The 17,058-nt window shown below is 42.9% G+C and overlaps 3 protein-coding genes across 6 annotated transcripts; all 3 read left to right on the forward strand.

Moving 5' to 3' along the window:
* The first annotated feature begins 119 nt into the window (after positions 1-119).
* Positions 120-5,314, forward strand: pdia2 (protein disulfide isomerase family A, member 2). Its single transcript, XM_053417717.1, has 11 exons — positions 120-446; positions 1,395-1,601; positions 2,468-2,601; positions 2,693-2,830; positions 3,194-3,310; positions 3,422-3,547; positions 3,738-3,932; positions 4,393-4,513; positions 4,641-4,819; positions 4,919-5,098; positions 5,186-5,314. Exons 1-11 carry the CDS (start codon positions 179-181, stop codon positions 5,240-5,242), a joined length of 1,722 nt encoding a protein of 573 aa, XP_053273692.1. The 5' UTR covers positions 120-178; the 3' UTR covers positions 5,243-5,314.
* Positions 5,315-6,320: 1,006 nt separating this feature from the next.
* Positions 6,321-11,153, forward strand: si:dkeyp-75b4.8 (lipopolysaccharide-induced tumor necrosis factor-alpha factor homolog). 4 transcript variants are annotated; one of them, XM_053417728.1, is made up of 5 exons: positions 6,321-6,572; positions 8,107-8,275; positions 9,037-9,144; positions 9,250-9,436; positions 9,556-11,153. In XM_053417728.1, exons 2-5 carry the CDS (start codon positions 8,137-8,139, stop codon positions 9,662-9,664), a joined length of 543 nt encoding a protein of 180 aa, XP_053273703.1. In that variant the 5' UTR covers positions 6,321-6,572; positions 8,107-8,136; the 3' UTR covers positions 9,665-11,153. The 4 variants fall into 4 exon arrangements, with proteins under 4 accessions (XP_053273703.1, XP_053273704.1, XP_053273701.1 ...); XM_053417729.1 differs by having other exon boundaries at positions 8,110-8,275; XM_053417726.1 differs by having other exon boundaries at positions 6,323-6,545; positions 8,110-8,275.
* A 1,276-nt stretch (positions 11,154-12,429) lies between these two features.
* Positions 12,430-16,235, forward strand: zgc:136472 (uncharacterized protein LOC678514 homolog). The gene is made up of 11 exons (XM_053417720.1): positions 12,430-12,707; positions 12,890-13,090; positions 13,406-13,530; positions 13,651-13,788; positions 13,975-14,082; positions 14,645-14,770; positions 14,866-15,063; positions 15,148-15,268; positions 15,360-15,541; positions 15,681-15,770; positions 15,928-16,235. Exons 1-11 carry the CDS (start codon positions 12,527-12,529, stop codon positions 16,009-16,011), a joined length of 1,554 nt encoding a protein of 517 aa, XP_053273695.1. The 5' UTR covers positions 12,430-12,526; the 3' UTR covers positions 16,012-16,235.
* Positions 16,236-17,058: the final 823 nt, after the last annotated feature.

A 17,058-nucleotide genomic window follows, 5' to 3' on the forward strand; every position in this document is an offset into this window, starting at 1 on the left:
TACAGGGCACCGCCCGATTGGCTCAAACTGGAAAGAGCGTAACTCCTGATTGGGCGAGCAGGGAGGCCAGTAACATTTCGCCACACACTCTCCATATTAGACACATAAAGGTAGAAACCTGCAGGGACACATGTACTGAAGGTGTCCACACCTGAGCGGAGGCACCAGAACAGCCGACATGAGGACGCACACGCTTCTGTCCCTGACACTGCTGGGCCTGCTGCTGTGGGCCTCCTGCACCCGGGCCAACGACGCAGAGGAGAACGGTGACACACCGACTGAAACACCAGAGGAGAGGGAAGAAGAAGCTGCAGGGCAGACGGAGGAGGAGGAGGTGAAGAAAGAGAAAACCACAGAGATAGAGGAGGAGAAAGATGTGATGGTTCTCCACATCAGCAACTTCGACAGAGCTCTGAGCGAGAACCAGTTTCTACTGGTGGAATTCTGTGAGTAGTTACGATGTAATATGTAAATGTGAATAACTGAAAAACAAACAAAAATTTGTACAAACTAGAACATTACTTGACATAGACACTTAAATTCCCCCGTAACTCAATCTCACCTGTGTACAGCTGAGTCCATATTAACTTGTAAACTTACATTCATTCATTTCCATAGACTCGTTTCATTCTACACCCATAGGGTTGAATCTTGATGTTTGTCTCCTTAGGTTCAGATCCCAACAAGTATGACAGAGAATCCAGTAACAGTCAATCGCTACTGAAATGTTCTCAATTTTTAATTTTTCCAAAAACCCTCCAATTAATGGGTTATTCTCTCAAAGTTAATCACATCTGTTTGGCTTCCTTTAAACATCTGTGCTGCTTATTAGCACAAATATGATTTTGTGTTATAATGTGATGCAGATTTTTAAAAGCGGACGTGCAGATGTGAGCTCTTTTATTTTTGAGTGAGAACAAAAAACGAAATGTTAAATAAGTGAAGAGGGTCATTCTTGGCCTTTTCTAACAAATATGCAGTGAGGTCTCAACTCAGTGGAGGAAAACTGTGAGATACGACCAAAAGCTGCAGGAAGAGCTGAGTATAAGAAGCTTCAGTCTTTTTATCGTAATAAAAAACCGTTAAAGCCTTCGTATGCATCGAGGCGTTATCATGCAACTGCACGAGCACACACGTGGCCTCTCGTGTCCAGATGTTCTCCAGGCTCAACTCTCCCACACATGAGCCCAGTCGTGGCAGAGGAGAGGTCATCAAAGGGGATAAAGCCTTAAGCCAACTGCCACCATTGCTATCAGCAGCTTATTTCCATGTATATCTGCACACGTGCTGCTGATAGTGACAAACAGGTGGATGGAGCTGAGGCCTGTTCTAGTTCATGAACCCCTCTCAGGTCCCAGTTTTTCTCCTTCATGATCTGTGTGGGTTTTGTGCAGACGCGCCCTGGTGTGGTCACTGTAAGCGTCTGGAGCCGGTGTACGCTGAGGCTGCTGGGAAACTGAAGGGGGAGGAGGCAGAGCTGCGTCTGGGCAAAGTGGACGCTGCGGAGGAGAAGGAGCTGGCTGAGGAGTTTGAGATCGGAGGTTTCCCAACTCTCAAACTGTTCATCAATGGAGACCGCAAGCAGCCTGTCGACTTCACTGGTAAACACACATCCACATAACACTCACACACACACACACACACACACACGCACACACACAAACCCAGAGGATTAATTTAAACTGATTAAAAATACATTTCAGACCCTCGATGATTAAGTCTCACAGCTGCACATAATTAGTTTCTATTTCTAGATCATGTGTGTGTGTGTGTGTGTGTGCGTGTGTGTGTGTGTGTGTGTGTGTGTGTGTGTGTGTGTGTGTGTGTGTGTGTGTGTGTGTGTGTGTGTGTGTGTGTGTGTGTGTGTGTGTGTGTGTGTGTGTGTGTATGTGTCTGGCTTCCACAACTTAAATCATTATTTAAAGTGACTGTTTCAGGTTTAAGTTTAGGTTAGTTTCTGGTTTAGGTTTACATTAAGTTTAGAGTAGGATGGGTAAAGTTAGGTTCAGGTTAAATCGAGGGGGAAGATAGATTAGGGTTAGGGTTAGGGTTAGGATTTGGGTTAGGGTTAGGGTTAGGTTTAGGGTTAGGTTTAGGATTAGGGTTAGGGTTAGGATTTGCTAGATTAATTTTGGTTTAGGTTAAGAGTACAGTTAGGTTCAGGTCAGTTTCTCATTAAATTTATGATATGGTTAGTTTTAGGGGTTAGAGAAAGTTTAGGTGAGGGTGAGGGTAATAGTGAAGGTAGATTAACCCTAACCCTAACTCTTTTAGATTAGATCAACAGTTTTTAAGGGGCTTTGCGATGTTTTAAATTTACACAAACAAAATAACATTTCCCACATCGTCAAACTTTCAGGTTTATGCTTTTGTACATTATCTGCAAACCTCAACAGGTCGTAGACACATATTCCTGAACCTGACCTGCACTAATTGTGTTTGTGTGTCTGTGTGTGTGTGTTGTCAGGTAAGAGGACAGCAGAGGGAATCGTCCAGTGGATGAAGCGTCGTTCAGGTCCTGGTGCTCCAGTGCTCGACTCTGCAGAGTCTGCAGCTCAGTTCATAGACGCTCATGAGATCAATGTCGTTGGATTCTTTGACGTACGTTAATTAACTTATCTACCCGGTGTTAAAACCCATGAGATGTATTTGTTTTATTATTCACACTATATTTAAATTGAATCGACACTAGGATCTGGACAGTGAGGCGGCGAAGCTGTTTAAGGAACTCTCCCTGGACGTGACGGACACAGAGTTTGCTCTGACAGCGACTCCTGAGGTTTTCCAGAAGTATGAAGTGAAAGAAAACTCAGTGGTGCTTTTCAAAAAGGTACGAACACGTTCTGACATCAAGAGAGAGACGGAGTTTAATACAGAGACAGTGTGAAGGTACAGGGAGTCTTCATGGTGTTAGCTCTGCTGCCATCTAGTGCCAACATGCAGTGCTTATAGATTTTTTTCAGGGTATTTATAGAAATAAAAAAGGTCAACAATAGCCTGATTTCATCATGGTTGTGTTAAATGTCTGCAAAGATTAATGAACAGGCCCAAGAGATCAGGGAGATACCTGAGTGAGCACCTCTATTTAAAGTGATGTGACGTGTGTTTGTGTGTGTGTGTGTGTGTGTGTGTGTGTGTGTTTGTGTGTGTGTGTGTTTGTGTGTTTGTGTGTGTGTGTTTGTTTGTTTGCTAGTTCGACGACGGCAGAGCAGACTTCACGTTGTCAGAAGAGGGGACACTGGACAAAAAGAATCTGACCAAGTTCATCGACGAAAACAGTCTGGAGCTGATCATCCCGTTCAAGCAGGAGGTGATACACACACACACAAACACACACACTCATTATTAGACAATTTAATGTTAAATTATACTCGAATCCCACTGTGTGTGTGTGTGTGTGTGTGTCCGTGTGTGTTTTCAGACTTCAGATAAAATCTTCTCCTCGAGCATCCTCCTGCACAGCCTGCTGTTCATCAACTCCACCGTGGAGAGTCAGGTGGCTCTGCTGGACGCAAGCAGGCCCGTTGCCAAAGAGTTCAAGGGCAAGGTAACACAGTGTGTGTGTCTGTGTGTGTGTGTTTGTGTACAAAAAAGTGTCATTGTAAGTGATTAAATATTTAAAAAACCTAAAATTAAATTTAACCTTATTGTCTTAACTATTTTGTTTTGTTTTTGGGCATATGTGTGTGTGTGTCTGTGTGTGTGTCTGTGTGTGTGTCTCTGTTTGTGTCATGCAGATGCTGTTCATTGTCATCGACGTGACAGCCGCCATGTCTCATGTGCTGACATACTTTGGCGTGGCCGAGGGCGACGCCCCCACTGCTCGCATCATCAACATGGAGACGGGAAAGAAGTTCAACATCGACACCAGTGACCTCAGTCCAGACTCACTGCGACAGCTGTGCCAGGAGGTCGTGGGCGGCACCGCCAAGGTAAAACTCACAAACACCTATTATTTACTTTACTCCATAATTCCATTTTAAATATAGTATTTTTTACTCAACTACATTCAATAATCTTAATTATCTAGAGTTTCACAATAACACAAAGAGAAAGAAAGAGTTCCTGTAGGAGAACTTCTTCTCAACTCCTCGTGACCTCATTGTGAGCACAGACTGTAAATAAAGATGGACGACATGACAGCTCACCAAAAGTGAAGCCAAAATGTCTCAGCGGTCCCCTGGTGGCTGGCTGCAGTATATACAGTAGATCACAAACCCCTCCTCCTCCATGTCAGCAGATGGGACATGGATCAAATTTATAAGTCAAAATACAAGTCAGAAAATTGTATTTTTAGGTAATTTTAGGTAATTCTCATAACACTGGTGTTTGTTCAAGCACTTACACTCACACACTCATAGTAATCAGTTGCCTAAATCTATTTTGTTGCAGCCATACTATCGCACAGAGGAGATCCCAGAGGACTGGAACAAAGGACCAGTCAAAGTCCTGGTGGGGAAGAATTTTGAATCTGTTGCTCTGGACCCGACCAAAAACGTCTTTGTGGAGTTTTGTAAGTCATAGTGTCCGTCTGCCTCAGAGTGACATGTGTACTGTAACAACTCAGGCTGGAATTAAGTATGTGTGTGTGTGTGTGTGTGTGTGTGTGTGTGTGTGTGTGTGTGTGTGTGTGTGTGTAGATGCTCCATGGTGTGGACACTGTAAGGAGCTGGCTCCCATCTGGGATAAGCTGGGTGAGAAGTACGCTGACCACGAAGACATTATCATCGCCAAGATCGACTCTTCAGCCAACGAGCTAGAGTCTGTCACTATTCAAGGATTCCCCACGCTCAAGTATTTCCCAGCCGGCGGCAAAGAGGTAAACACACACACACATACAAACAAAACAAACACACACACACACACACACACACATTCCATCACAGAGCTCTTGATCAGGTCTTCCTGCTTCTCCCAGGTGGTCGAATTCTCTGGAAACAGAGACCTGGAGACTTTCTCTAAGTTCCTGGATGATGGAGGAGTGTTGCCTCAGGAGGAGAGTAATGAGGTTAAGGATGAGGAGGATGAGGAAGATGTGGATGATGAAGATGATGATGATGAAGATGATGATGATGATGACGCTAAGGAGGGTGACAAGGTTTGTATTCTTTTAAATTCCTACATCAGAATATCTCTTCTCCACTCCCCCTCCCCTCATCCATTAATTTATTGTTCTCTCCTTCAGGACGCTGACGACTCTGCAGAGACGCCGACCAACACAACATCTAAAGATGAGCTATGATGTCACTTTGAGCCAATCAGAATCCACGTAGCGTCTTCAGGTTTTCTTAATAAAATGAATTTGGGTTAAAAAGTGTTGATGATTATTTTTTAAATGACTTTAAACGCTGCATAGGTAATTTCAGGAAGGAAAGAAAGAAAGAAAGAAAGAAAGAAAGAAAGAAAGGAAGAAAGAAAGAAAGAAAGGAAGAAAGAAAGACCATCACCACACACCTGATAAATCAGTTCCCTAAAAGTTTTTTTTTATTTCAAATCAAGATACACAAGTTATTCCCTGGGAAAGTAGGGGAAAAAGTCAAAAAAATTTCTCACAATGTTCAAGACATTTATGAAAAAATATCCTGGCTCCACAACTAAATTAAATGGCTTCTTCCCTGACCCACAAAACATCCCCCCACCCAGTTCCATGGGAATCTGTGCTGTGGGTTTTTTGTTATCTCGCTTCCAGACAAAGAACAAACAAACCAACCAACAAACAAATTTACAGGCGAGAAAACATGAAGACTTGAGTTGAGCCAAAGTGTTTTACATACACGGGGCGAAGGAAAAAACAACACAGTCAGGGTGGAGAGAGAGAAAGTAAAAACAGTGCAAGAGAACGATGCAGTAAAAAGACACAATATAGAAATAAATACAAAATATAAAGGCAATAACAGATATGAACAGAAATGCGAGACAGACTCAGGTTTAGTTTAAAGCTAAATTAAAAAAGGTTGAACTTTAACTAAGATTTAAAATCATTGAAACAAGACCTAATGTCTCCTGAGACTTGAGACAACCTGGTCCCCTTCACTTTCTATCTGTCTCTATGTGACACTTATCTGGTGCTTGTTAAATAAACAAAGAACATTAACAAAAATATAAATGGTTTAGTTAATATCATACATGCAGATTTACTATCCTGTGTCTTGGTGACACCTGTGTGTTTAAAGGAGGAGTTCTCATGTGGGAACAGGTTTGTGTGAGAGGCTGAACTCCAGAGGGAACTGGTGGAAGAGGGTTGGTTCTCATTCTGTGGGAAGTAAAATGTTTCTAATTCCAGAGGAAAACAGGTTGAGCAGGCTGTGATGTCACGCCTGTCACCAGCCTGCTGCGTCTGTCCTCCAGCCCAGCTTCCTCATTCGTCCCAGGTGAGACCACTGCTCTCACACATCTCACAAACCTCACACTTCCATTAGAGACGGAGGACAGGTCGTCACAGGCAGCACTTGGAGTTTGTTCGGAGGAGGGCTGAAGCCTGGTTTGGGATCAGGCTCCAGGGCTCGGATGTTTCCTGTTCACAAAAGAGAAGGGACCCATGTGAGGTAGAGTTACACGTCTGTTTTCAAAAGGCAAGTTCATTACTGGTCCGGCTGCTTTTAATGTGATGTAATGTGATTCACGATCATCTGAGTTCAGTGTCAGTTACGACACTGACGGTGTGTTGTTTTGTCGCTGCTCTTGTTGTTGTTGTGAACGTCTGAGTTGAAATAAGCTGAGAGTGTGTTTTTTAAAAGGGAAATACTTCAAGTTAATTCAATGAAAGCCAAACTGCTCTGGAAATACATTGTAGAGAGAGAAACATGTGTTTTACTGTGTGTAAGTAACTGAAGAAGCTGTATTTGTGCGACATTACTATGGTGTTACAAGAGTGTGTGTGTGAATGTGTGTGTGTGTGTGGGAGGGGGGGTTAACTTGAACAACAGAATCAGAGAGGCAGACCCGACGAGGTTGTGACATGTGACAACACACAGCTTGAAGTGCAGGAAGGCCGAGATGTTCAGATTACTGACAATAGTGTCCACACACACATACACACACGCACACACACACACGCACATACACACACACATTCTTTACTTCAGTCTTAGTGACTACGCTCATCGGCATTCCCCCTTCGATCCTGACTCTAACCCTTAACTCTAAATCTTAACTTTAACCCTAAAAGAAAGCCCTATCCCTCTTTACCAGCTCTCTGAAAACAACAGGTAATGGCAAAAAGGTTCTCACTCAAACACACACACACACACAGGCACACACACAAAAAACACACACACATAAAATAAGTGGTGGCCTAGACTACTTATTATATAATTATATTTATTATTGTTATTATTAAAAATAATAACGCTTAGTTCTGTAACACTTTCTTAAGTAAGCTTACAAATTGCTATACAAAATACATGGGAATAAAACAACACACAACAAAACGAGACAAAACTAAAAAGAGAAAGTTAACAAAAAAGATCACATTAAAGGGAAAACTACAAAACTTGGTGGAAGGATGAATTATGGGTCTGGAAAGATCACATAAAATATCACTTATCGTTTTATCACTCTCTTTAACATCATTGGTAAATTTTTGACATTTTCAATAATAATTCATGAATCTTGATTTGTCAAATTTGGTCAAGAGTGAATTTAAAGTTGGTGTCATAAAGGGAATGTTTGGCCATAATAATGACATTTTCAACCCATTTTCCAAGCATCAAATAACTGATTTAAACCAAACTACCTAAGTACTACCTAAAAATCGACTTGATCCGTATTCGGACTATTTAGTTTAGTTTATGACCCATACTCCCGCCAGCCACCAGGGGGCGCCTGAGACACTTTGGCTTCACTTTTTTTCACAGTCTATGGTAAAACGATAATGTTTTGCATCTCACCCTTTGAAATAAATCGACTTTAAAACCCCCACATGGTGGAGCAGCAATCTTTCTCAGATTGTTTCACTCACAGAATTTACAGGATTGATTGTTTAAAATAACTTCATACAAAGTATTAGCACCAGTTTTTCTGGGTATAGGTTTTTGGCCCTTCTCCCTGTCTGAGTGCATCACAATGAACATTATCTCCATCTCTGTCCGTCCTCCTCCTTCTCAGCAGCGTCCTGTTTGACCGGATGATCTCCTGATGGAACCTCCTTCATACGACGAGGCCACTCTCCACCCTCCTGCTCGGAATACTCAAGGACTGTACACCCCACCTCCCCCCTCCTACAACGCCTCCCTCTCCTCCCCCTCCACACCTCCTCCCACCTACGTAGAAGCAGGTAGATATCTCTCTGCTCATTCATCTTCTTGTCTGTGTGTTGGGGGTTTTCTCACTTATAAAAACAGGCTTTCTAGAGATCTGAATCTTGTCTTTTAGTGCAGACCATAAAACTTAGGGAGAGAGGAGATATTCCGGATACATTAGCTAAAACCAAGTGTTTCAGACAGAGGCTGACAAGAGGAGCTGCAGCAGTGCGAGGACTGTGATGTGTTTCCTGAACATTAGAGCATTTGAATAACCCAAATCGAGCATAACGTGTCTTCTTTAAAGTGCAGACACGTCACAGTGTGATTACAGTAGAGCAGACGTTTAACTGAGCAGATGTTGTTTATGTATTTTAATGTTGATGGAGATATTCAGGGCAATATTAAAGAAAGCATTTTCGGGTTGGTTTTGCCGAAACCTCTTTTCTTCAGATAAACATCGATCGCCCCCTTGGTCCTCATTTCAGTAAGCAAGCAAAAAGGTTTGCAGTGTTCCATAGACAAAACTAACATAAACCCAAGGTTATGTTGATTATACTGATTATACATTATGCCTGTACTGTATATATGCGCACAAGTATTTAAAATGAATAAGTTAAAGGTCACTAAAGGCCATATTCTTACATTTACTGGTGCACAACTCCCAACTCTCTTTCACATTCTATTATTGTTCTGCAAAGACCTGCTCAAAGAGCTGAAACAGAGAGAAAGAGATGTGTTTGAGATGTGAACTGAATTTTACTTACGTGTGAAGTAACGTTTTCTTTTTCACTAGTTAGGATACAGCAGGATCCATTTCCCGTCCTGTCTCTGCCCTCCGTGCCCACGTCTGTGACCTCAACTCCCCGAAACACTGGATACATAATCCATCCACACACACAAGGTATTGGTCCTCCATTTATAATCCAACAGAGCAGGTGAAAATTAAATTTCCTTCCCTTCCCTGGTTGGGGTTTTACCCTTGATAATGTCCTCTGTCCTTCCACAGTCGGTGCGAGACAGACGGTCAACACCAGCCAAACCCAGCCGCCTCCGGTCCGCATCTCACTGTCACATCTGACAAGGAAGCCTGGTTTTGTGCGCTGCCCACACTGCCGGCGAACTGTTACCACTAAAGTCAAGTACCATCCTAACAAGGATGCCTGGGGCCTGTGTCTACTTCTGGCAGTGATGGGGTGAGACACACACACATACACACACACACACACACACACACACACACACACACACACACACCTTAATGTTAGAGAGCTGTTACAGGTTTAACTAAACCTTCACCCCTCGTGTGTTTCAGGCTGATCTGTGGTTTCTGTCTGATCCCACTCGTTGCATGTGGACTACAAGACGCATATCACTCCTGCCCAGAGTGTGGACACCATCTGTTCACTTACAAACAACCATAGGACGACCCGGACCGTCCCACCTGTAAGTGATGTAGAGAGAAGACTGTAGATGGACAGACGAGAAGTGGACTTTGCTGCAAAAGCAGTTTGACACATTTCCGTGGACATTTTTGTTTCATTTTTTATTTTTTATAGAAACTTGATTCTTTTAACCAACGAGAATCGAGACTCACCACAGCTGCTTTATACACTTAAAAACCTCCTCTTTTTATTTTAAATGATCATTGTTTTTGTAAATATGCGGTGGTTAGAGCCATCGCCTCACAGGAAGAAGGTTGAGGGTTTGAAGCCCATGTCAGCCGGGGCTTCTCTATGTGGAATTGCCATGTTCTCCCTGAGTGGGTTTTCTCCTGCTTCCTCCCACAGTCCAAAGAAATGCAGAGTGGGGTTAGGTTAAGTCAATACTCTATTTTGCCTGTAAAACCTGAAAGTGAATGGTAGTTTATCATTGTTCCAGTGTATTCTGGGTTTAGCTCCAGATAGCCCACCATGACCCTCAAAGGATAAGCGATATACAGATAAAGGATGAATCTTCTCAATAATGAATCCTAATTTATTACTCCATGAATCAACGGACGCATTGTGTAGTATATCCTCCTCCAGGTACTCCAGCTTCCTCCCACAGTCTAACAACATGCAGTTTAGGTTCATTGGAAACTCTCCATTGTTTGTTTCTCTATGTCAGCCATCGATTCTTATCCCAATCTGTAACTGGCATTTTTGGACAGGCATTTTTTAACCTTACACAACAGTGTAAGGTTCAATCATAAAAACCTATTCCAATATATACAATCTATTTATAAAGCCAACAATAGTTTTCGCATATTTGATGTTTTGTGAGAACGTATGGGGGTTGGTTCCCTTGTTTTTTAAAACAAGGAGGAACTGAACACTGAATCCATCCTTGAAGTGTTTGACCACAACTCAGCACACAAACCAGAGACAGAGACAGAGAGGACATTGTGGACAAACGAGTTCACGTCCAGTCCAGGGACTGATTTACATGAACCAACATGATAATGAGCTGTTTTACATATTTAAATACGAAGAGAACACACATTGAACATTTACCCGATGTGATGACACAGAGGAAACTAGGTGTGAATGTCGGACATGTTTAAACCAAACAAAGCTTAATGGAAAAACGGATTTACTAAACACAAAGGGATTTTTTTTACCCTGCACAGCCGTGGTAAACCCACACAGGTAGTTTTATTCACCTGAACAGGACTGTGTGTGTGTGTGTGTGAGTGTGTGAGTGTGTGCGTGTGTGCGTGTTTGTGAGTGTGTGTGTGCGGGTCTGTTTGAGACTCTTTCTGATCCAATAGTGAAACACCTGACTGGATGTGCATGAACGATTTGTCATCATAAAATGTGATTTTTGTTTGTTTGTCTGCTGTAAGACATTTGTTTACATGTGAGTTAAAGTTTGCACATGTTGTTTTTTAAATTGTGATTTTATTATGAATAAAATTTTGATTTATTATTATTTGTTTTCTATTATTATCAATTCAAACCCAAATTTAACACAGATTGATTTTTGAAACTGGTTGTATTCCATATATTTTGGTTTTTTAAAGTTGATTCCATGTCATAAATTTACCTTTTTCTTTGCATTACTTTTCAAAGGCACAATACTCAGCTGAAGATGTTAGAGAGAATGTGCAAGTGTCTGCCCCCGTGTTCACAAATTTAAGAACTAGTGTGACCTTTTGATCAAAATGCTTATTCCCTTGTTAAAAAGATGGGTTTTAAGTTTGCATTTAAAGACACCAAGACTTTCATCTCACGTTTTACTTTGGTTTATGTTCAGATTTAACAAATCAGATTGAGTGATAGCAGGAGGACTTTGTCACCGGCTTGAAGTCTCAGTGGCTAAGCAAACCTTTTCTTAGCTCTCGCCAGACATTTAATATTTGAGTCTAAGGCATCAATCTTCTCATCTAACTCTCAGCAGGAAAACAAATTAGCTTGTTGAGCTTGTTCTTCAAGGATACAGACATGATGTATACTGTGGTTAAACCTGCTGTGACCTGGTGGCATATGAGTGTCCTACTTTGCCCTGCAATGCAATGATTGATTAATGCACCTTCTTTACCTGCTGTTGTAATGATGTGCAATGATCAGTATCCTTACAAAGTTAATTATTAATCTATTATGTTGATAGGAAAAAATGGTTTTGACTATTTTAACACGGCCGAACACGTATATTCCTCTAACACCTGCGCTGGTGGGGGAATTCTGCACATCTTGAATATGTGCATGTGTTAAATGTTTGTGTTTGTGTGTGTTTTCGCTTCCATTCTGACCTTGTGGAGGGTAACTGTGTTAGGCAAAGGGCATTTAGATATTTCGTGATATACTTGATATGAACAGCAGCCAATGGCAGAGATACAGCGGGGCTTAGATAGGGAAGTTAATCAGCTACAGACCGGTGGGTCGAGTCGGCAGATAACAGAAAGCATTCACAGCTACCAGCTCAGCACTCTCACACACACACACACACACACACACACGCACACGCACGCACAAAAACTTGGAGACTTACCTTAACCTTGCAACACCTTAAAACATTTTTTTGTGGGGTCTCTTTTGTCACCAGAGTAAGACACCTCCCTATAAAGTGACTAAGCAGAATGAGGTCCCCACAACATGAGTTCTACCTGCACCAGACACACACACACACACACACACACAAACACACACACGCACACACACACACACACACACACACACACACACACACACACACACACACACTGACATGCACACGTCAGCCCTTCCTCTCACCACTCCCTTCATACGTACCTTCTCTTCAAGCTTGTACCGGTGACCAATGTGTCAGATCGTGGTTGAGCCGTCATGAGGAGGCTGTTGCTGCTGGGGCTGTCGGCCTTCTGTCTGTGTGAGTTTGTCGCCGCCGACGAGCATCGTGAGGGACAGGGCGACACATCTCTCCCCGAGGAGGACGGAGTCCTGCAGCTGAATGAAGGGGATTTCAAAAGGGCGCTGAGAGAATACAAACAGCTCCTGGTGCATTTCTGTAAGTCACACACCGATTGATCTTAACCTAAATGTTCACATAAAGGCTAAAGTTAAGAATCGCCACCACAGAGCAATTACATGGATTGTAAGTGCAACCTCATACTGCAGAATATTCATCATGTCCTTATTGCTGTGTGTTTTTGTTTGTGTGTGCATGTGTCTGTGTGTTTCCATGTGCAGATGCTCCTCTGTCTGCAGAAAGCCATCGTGTATCAGCAGCTTTTAAAGGTGCAGCTGCGGAGCTCGAGGGGTCAGAGGTCAAACTGGCGGTCATCGATGTCACAGAGGAGAAGGAGCTGGCGAAAGATCTCAACGCCAAGGGTCCTCCAATAATCAGGCTGTACCTTGGCGGGGACAAACAGAACCCTGTCCCCTGCCCTGGTACGTGAAAGACACAGACATTATAGAGCACATTTATGGAGCTGTAATTTACGGCTAGGGTTAGGCCTCAGATTTGCTCCTCTGTCAGTCGTCTCATTTCGGATGAGAAACGGAATAGGCCAGCTTGGAACGGGTGAGTTCTGTGGTCCCAGGTTTAGCCAGGCTAGCTGTTTCCCCTGGCTTCATGCTAAGCTAATCTAATCATCTCCAGCTCCCAAGTAACAGTCACGAGAGAAGAAATGTGTATAGAGCCTGTTGAATCTCATTTGACTTTGCTACAACATGGAAGATTATTTCCGTTATTATCGTGTTTAGATCCTGTGAGTGCGGCGTCCATCCTGACCTGGCTGAAACGGAGGGCGGGGTCTGCTGCTGACCTCATCACCGATCGTAGCCTATCAGAGTTCTCAGAGGAGCTGACGGTGGTCGGATTCTTTAAGGTGAAAATCTGCTCTTTACTTTTTAATTTAGCTTTTGTGGCTTTGCTCAATTGTAACTGTGTGTACTTTTGTGTGTGTGTGTGTTTGTGTGTGTGTGTGTGATTGTGTACGTGTGTGCAGGAGCTGGATCACGAGTACGTCCAGGTGTTCTACTCTGCAGCCATGGACCTTCCTGACGTCAACTTTGCCGTGACACAGAACAACGAAGTTATCAGTGAATATGGTCTCACCCATGATGTTGTTCTGCTGCTCAAAAAGGTACTGATACACTCACACACACACACACACACACACACATTTTTTATGGAACTACTTTCGATATGTATGAATCTATACAGTATTTCAAGACCAGCTGTTTGTTGTACTCATACCTGTGTGTGTATGTTTGCTTGTGTGTTTCTGTGTGTATGTGTGTGTGTGTGTGTGTGTGTGTGTGTGCTGCAGTCTAAGCTCATCCAGGCTTATAAAATGATGCCTCAGACATCTAAAGAGGAGCTGATCGTCTTTATCACTGTCTACCAGATGGACCCAGTCACTGAATACACCGGAAAGGTATTAAGTTCATGTTGTATTCACACACACAGACACACACACACACACACACACACACACAGACACACACACACAAACACACACACACACACACACACACATTGTAACTGCTCCACTGCAGCTTGGAGCTGTTTTTTGTGTCTAAACTCACTGGGATTGTCTGTGAATATTAATATAATGGAATATTTGACTTTCTATTTCGTGAATATGTCTGATGATCTGCTGCCTGTTTGCACATTTTTGAAAAGTCTGAGATTCTTCAACAAATCTGTTCAGCTCCCCAGACTCTTAGGCTGTTTGAAGCATGTGTTGCTTATATCTGTTGTGTGAAGGTAAATATCCGTGAAACCAACACAAGACGTTTTATCTTTGATTTGAATAAAACAGCAGAAATGTGGAGCGTGAAGAGGATTTTGGGAAAAAATGGTGTGGCTCCAGATCACATTGTGGATCCAGGAATTTTTTAACAATTGGTTTTTCGCACTGTGTTTCCTCTGTAACATCTTAACGTACAGTCTGTGATGTGGACTGAGTACACTCATGTTTTATTTATCTCTTGCAGACGGCCAATCAGATCTTAGGCTCGCCTGTGTTGAACCACGCCCTCCTGTTTGTTAACGAAAGCTCTGCCAACTTCAAAGAGATTCACTCTGCCTTTAACAGTGCTGCAGGGGCGTTCAGGCTGAAGGTACACACACACACACACACACACACACACACACAATATCTTTCAAACAGCAGCATTTTTTGCTTACTTTATTCGTTTTCCTTTTGTGTGTTCAGATTTTATTTGTGTGGGTGAATGTGTATGAGCCTCGTAATGGCCGGATGATGGAGTACTTCAGAGTACGGGATTTTGAGGCTCCTATCATCCGATTGGTGAACCTGACAGACCATGTGACCTATCACCTGCCCTCTGACTCTCTGGACGTAGAGACCATAAAGACATTCTGTCAGTCCTACCTCGAGGGCAAAGCTAAGGTAACACACACTCCCAATCTGCTGAGTGGAACTGGGACGACAGGTCGAGCTGACGTTTTGAATGTGTCTGTGTTGATGCAACAGCCGAAGCTGCAGAGCGAGCCGGCACCTGACGGCTGGGACACGAGGCCGGTGAAGGAGCTGGTGGGGATGACTCTGGAGAAAGTCGCCTTTCACCCCAACAAGACTGTTTTTGTCATGTTCTGTACGTAACACACGTTACACACAACACACCACCGCTGTCTGCACAGGGAGCACCGATTCAAAGGTTACAAATCTCACCGTGTGCTCCTCAGATCTGCCGTACAGTCAGGAATCCCAGGCTCTGTTCCCTCTGTTGGAGGAGCTAGCCGAGGCCTTGAAGGAGCGAGAGGACGTGGTGGTCGCACGGATCGACGCCTCCGCCAATGACATCGACCTGACGATGCAGGGACGCTACCCGTCACTCGGCCTGTTCCCTGCTCTGTACGCTGAGAGGGTATGAAGCTTCTCTGGAGCAATGAAGATTCAGGGCGTTTTGGCCCAAACACAACATTGCACATGTTAGCCTTGCTGCATGTGTGAGAAACTGCAGACCTGTGATAGTTGTTGATGTGTTTGATCTGTGTTCTCTTCAGATGGTGGTTTACAAGGGGAAAATGAAGGTGAAGGACCTGGTTAAGTTTTTAGATAAAGAGATGGCAAAAGCCAAAAAGGACAGAGTTAAGGTAAAATCATCTTCCTCGCCGGCTGAGCTTTTATGACGGTGTGAGAGGTTGTGTGTGTGTGAGTGTCAGTTTGTGTGTGTGTGTTTGTGTGTGAGAGAGAGCTTCCTTTATCCTCTGTTAAAAATAAACTTTCCTTTTCTCTCCTTTGTGTCTCCAGGAGGATGAAGACAGGAAGAAGTACATCGAGGCCGCGATAGCTGAGGACGCGAAAAATGCCGACAAAACTAAAGAGGAGCTTTAATATCAGAACAAAGAGACGTGTGCGTGTGCGTGTGTGTGTGTGTGTGTGTGTGTGTGTGTGTGTGTGTGTGTGTGTGTGTGTGTGTGTGTGTGTGTGTGTGTGTGTGTGTGTGTGTGTGTGTGTGTGTAGGACTCTCTAAACATGAATCATGTTTTATCCACTCAACCACACTGTCCTTATCTGTGTGTGCGATCAGGTCTAATAAAGTCTTCAGTTGAACACTCTGATGGCTGAAAGGTTTTTCAGTTATTCCACCTCAGTGAGCTTCTGTCTGCAGGTCTCTGGAGTCGACCAGCCGCAGTAACCAAATAAAACCCACAGGCACAGCGTGAACATGCAAACCTGCCGTCCATCACTGTACCGCATCAAAATGCCAATGGAAAAAAGAAGGATGTGTAATCGTGCTCACATACGAACGATCAAATACATTTTACATATTTTATATCATTTGTATGTGTTGTTGCCTCTGCTAAGGACAGTTTGTTTTCACTGATGTTGATTGTTTGTGAGCAAGATTACACTAAAACTACACAATAGATTAACACAGAACTTGATGGAAGAAAGCAGCATTAGCCAAGAAAGAGCTGATTACATTTTTTAGAGCAGATCTAAATCACTTTTATCACTTTCTATAACATTGGAGGGTTGTTTTACTGGGTTGAGTTTTATTGTCCACAATGTAGAAAGAAGTCTTTGGCTCCACAGAAAAACAACATAGATTACAAACTAAAGGTTTAATCTGTTTGGATCACATTCCTAAAATTGCTAGTCTCAAAAATAGAATTTTGTAAAAAGGGAGAATTATCGTGACACACACTAAGGAAAATCCGGTTCTTTGCCAGTGCTCTGGAACCTTTTCTCGCTAAAGAACCTTTTTTTATGCCCAATTGGGTTCTTTAAAGAAGTCCTGGATAAATAGTTCTTTCAAGAATCAACAAGTAAAAGCTAAAAGGTTTCCCTTATGGCATCGCAGTGAAGAACCACTTTTGGTTTTAATTTGAACCTTCTTTTTAAGGGTGCACTGTGAGTTAAATGATATAGTCTATA

Source organism: Pleuronectes platessa, chromosome 3 (genome assembly GCF_947347685.1).
Source record: "Pleuronectes platessa chromosome 3, fPlePla1.1, whole genome shotgun sequence".
Classification (NCBI taxonomy): domain Eukaryota; kingdom Metazoa; phylum Chordata; class Actinopteri; order Pleuronectiformes; family Pleuronectidae; genus Pleuronectes; species Pleuronectes platessa.

Excerpts from the sequence above, each read along its gene's own strand:
- pdia2 (XM_053417717.1), top strand. The coding sequence starts at position 179 with ATGAGGACGCACACGCTTCTGTCCCTGACACTGCTGGGCCTGCTGCTG. Across the intron at positions 2,831-3,193 it reads CAGTGGTGCTTTTCAAAAAG|TTCGACGACGGCAGAGCAGA; the intron begins GTACGAACACGT and ends TTTGTTTGCTAG. Across the intron at positions 3,933-4,392 it reads TCGTGGGCGGCACCGCCAAG|CCATACTATCGCACAGAGGA; the intron begins GTAAAACTCACA and ends ATTTTGTTGCAG.
- si:dkeyp-75b4.8 (XM_053417728.1), top strand. The coding sequence starts at position 8,137 with ATGGAACCTCCTTCATACGACGAGGCCACTCTCCACCCTCCTGCTCGG. Across the intron at positions 8,276-9,036 it reads TCCCACCTACGTAGAAGCAG|TTAGGATACAGCAGGATCCA; the intron begins GTAGATATCTCT and ends CTTTTTCACTAG. Across the intron at positions 9,145-9,249 it reads AATCCATCCACACACACAAG|TCGGTGCGAGACAGACGGTC; the intron begins GTATTGGTCCTC and ends GTCCTTCCACAG.
- zgc:136472 (XM_053417720.1), top strand. The coding sequence starts at position 12,527 with ATGAGGAGGCTGTTGCTGCTGGGGCTGTCGGCCTTCTGTCTGTGTGAG. Across the intron at positions 13,531-13,650 it reads CGGTGGTCGGATTCTTTAAG|GAGCTGGATCACGAGTACGT; the intron begins GTGAAAATCTGC and ends ACGTGTGTGCAG. Across the intron at positions 15,771-15,927 it reads CCAAAAAGGACAGAGTTAAG|GAGGATGAAGACAGGAAGAA; the intron begins GTAAAATCATCT and ends TTGTGTCTCCAG.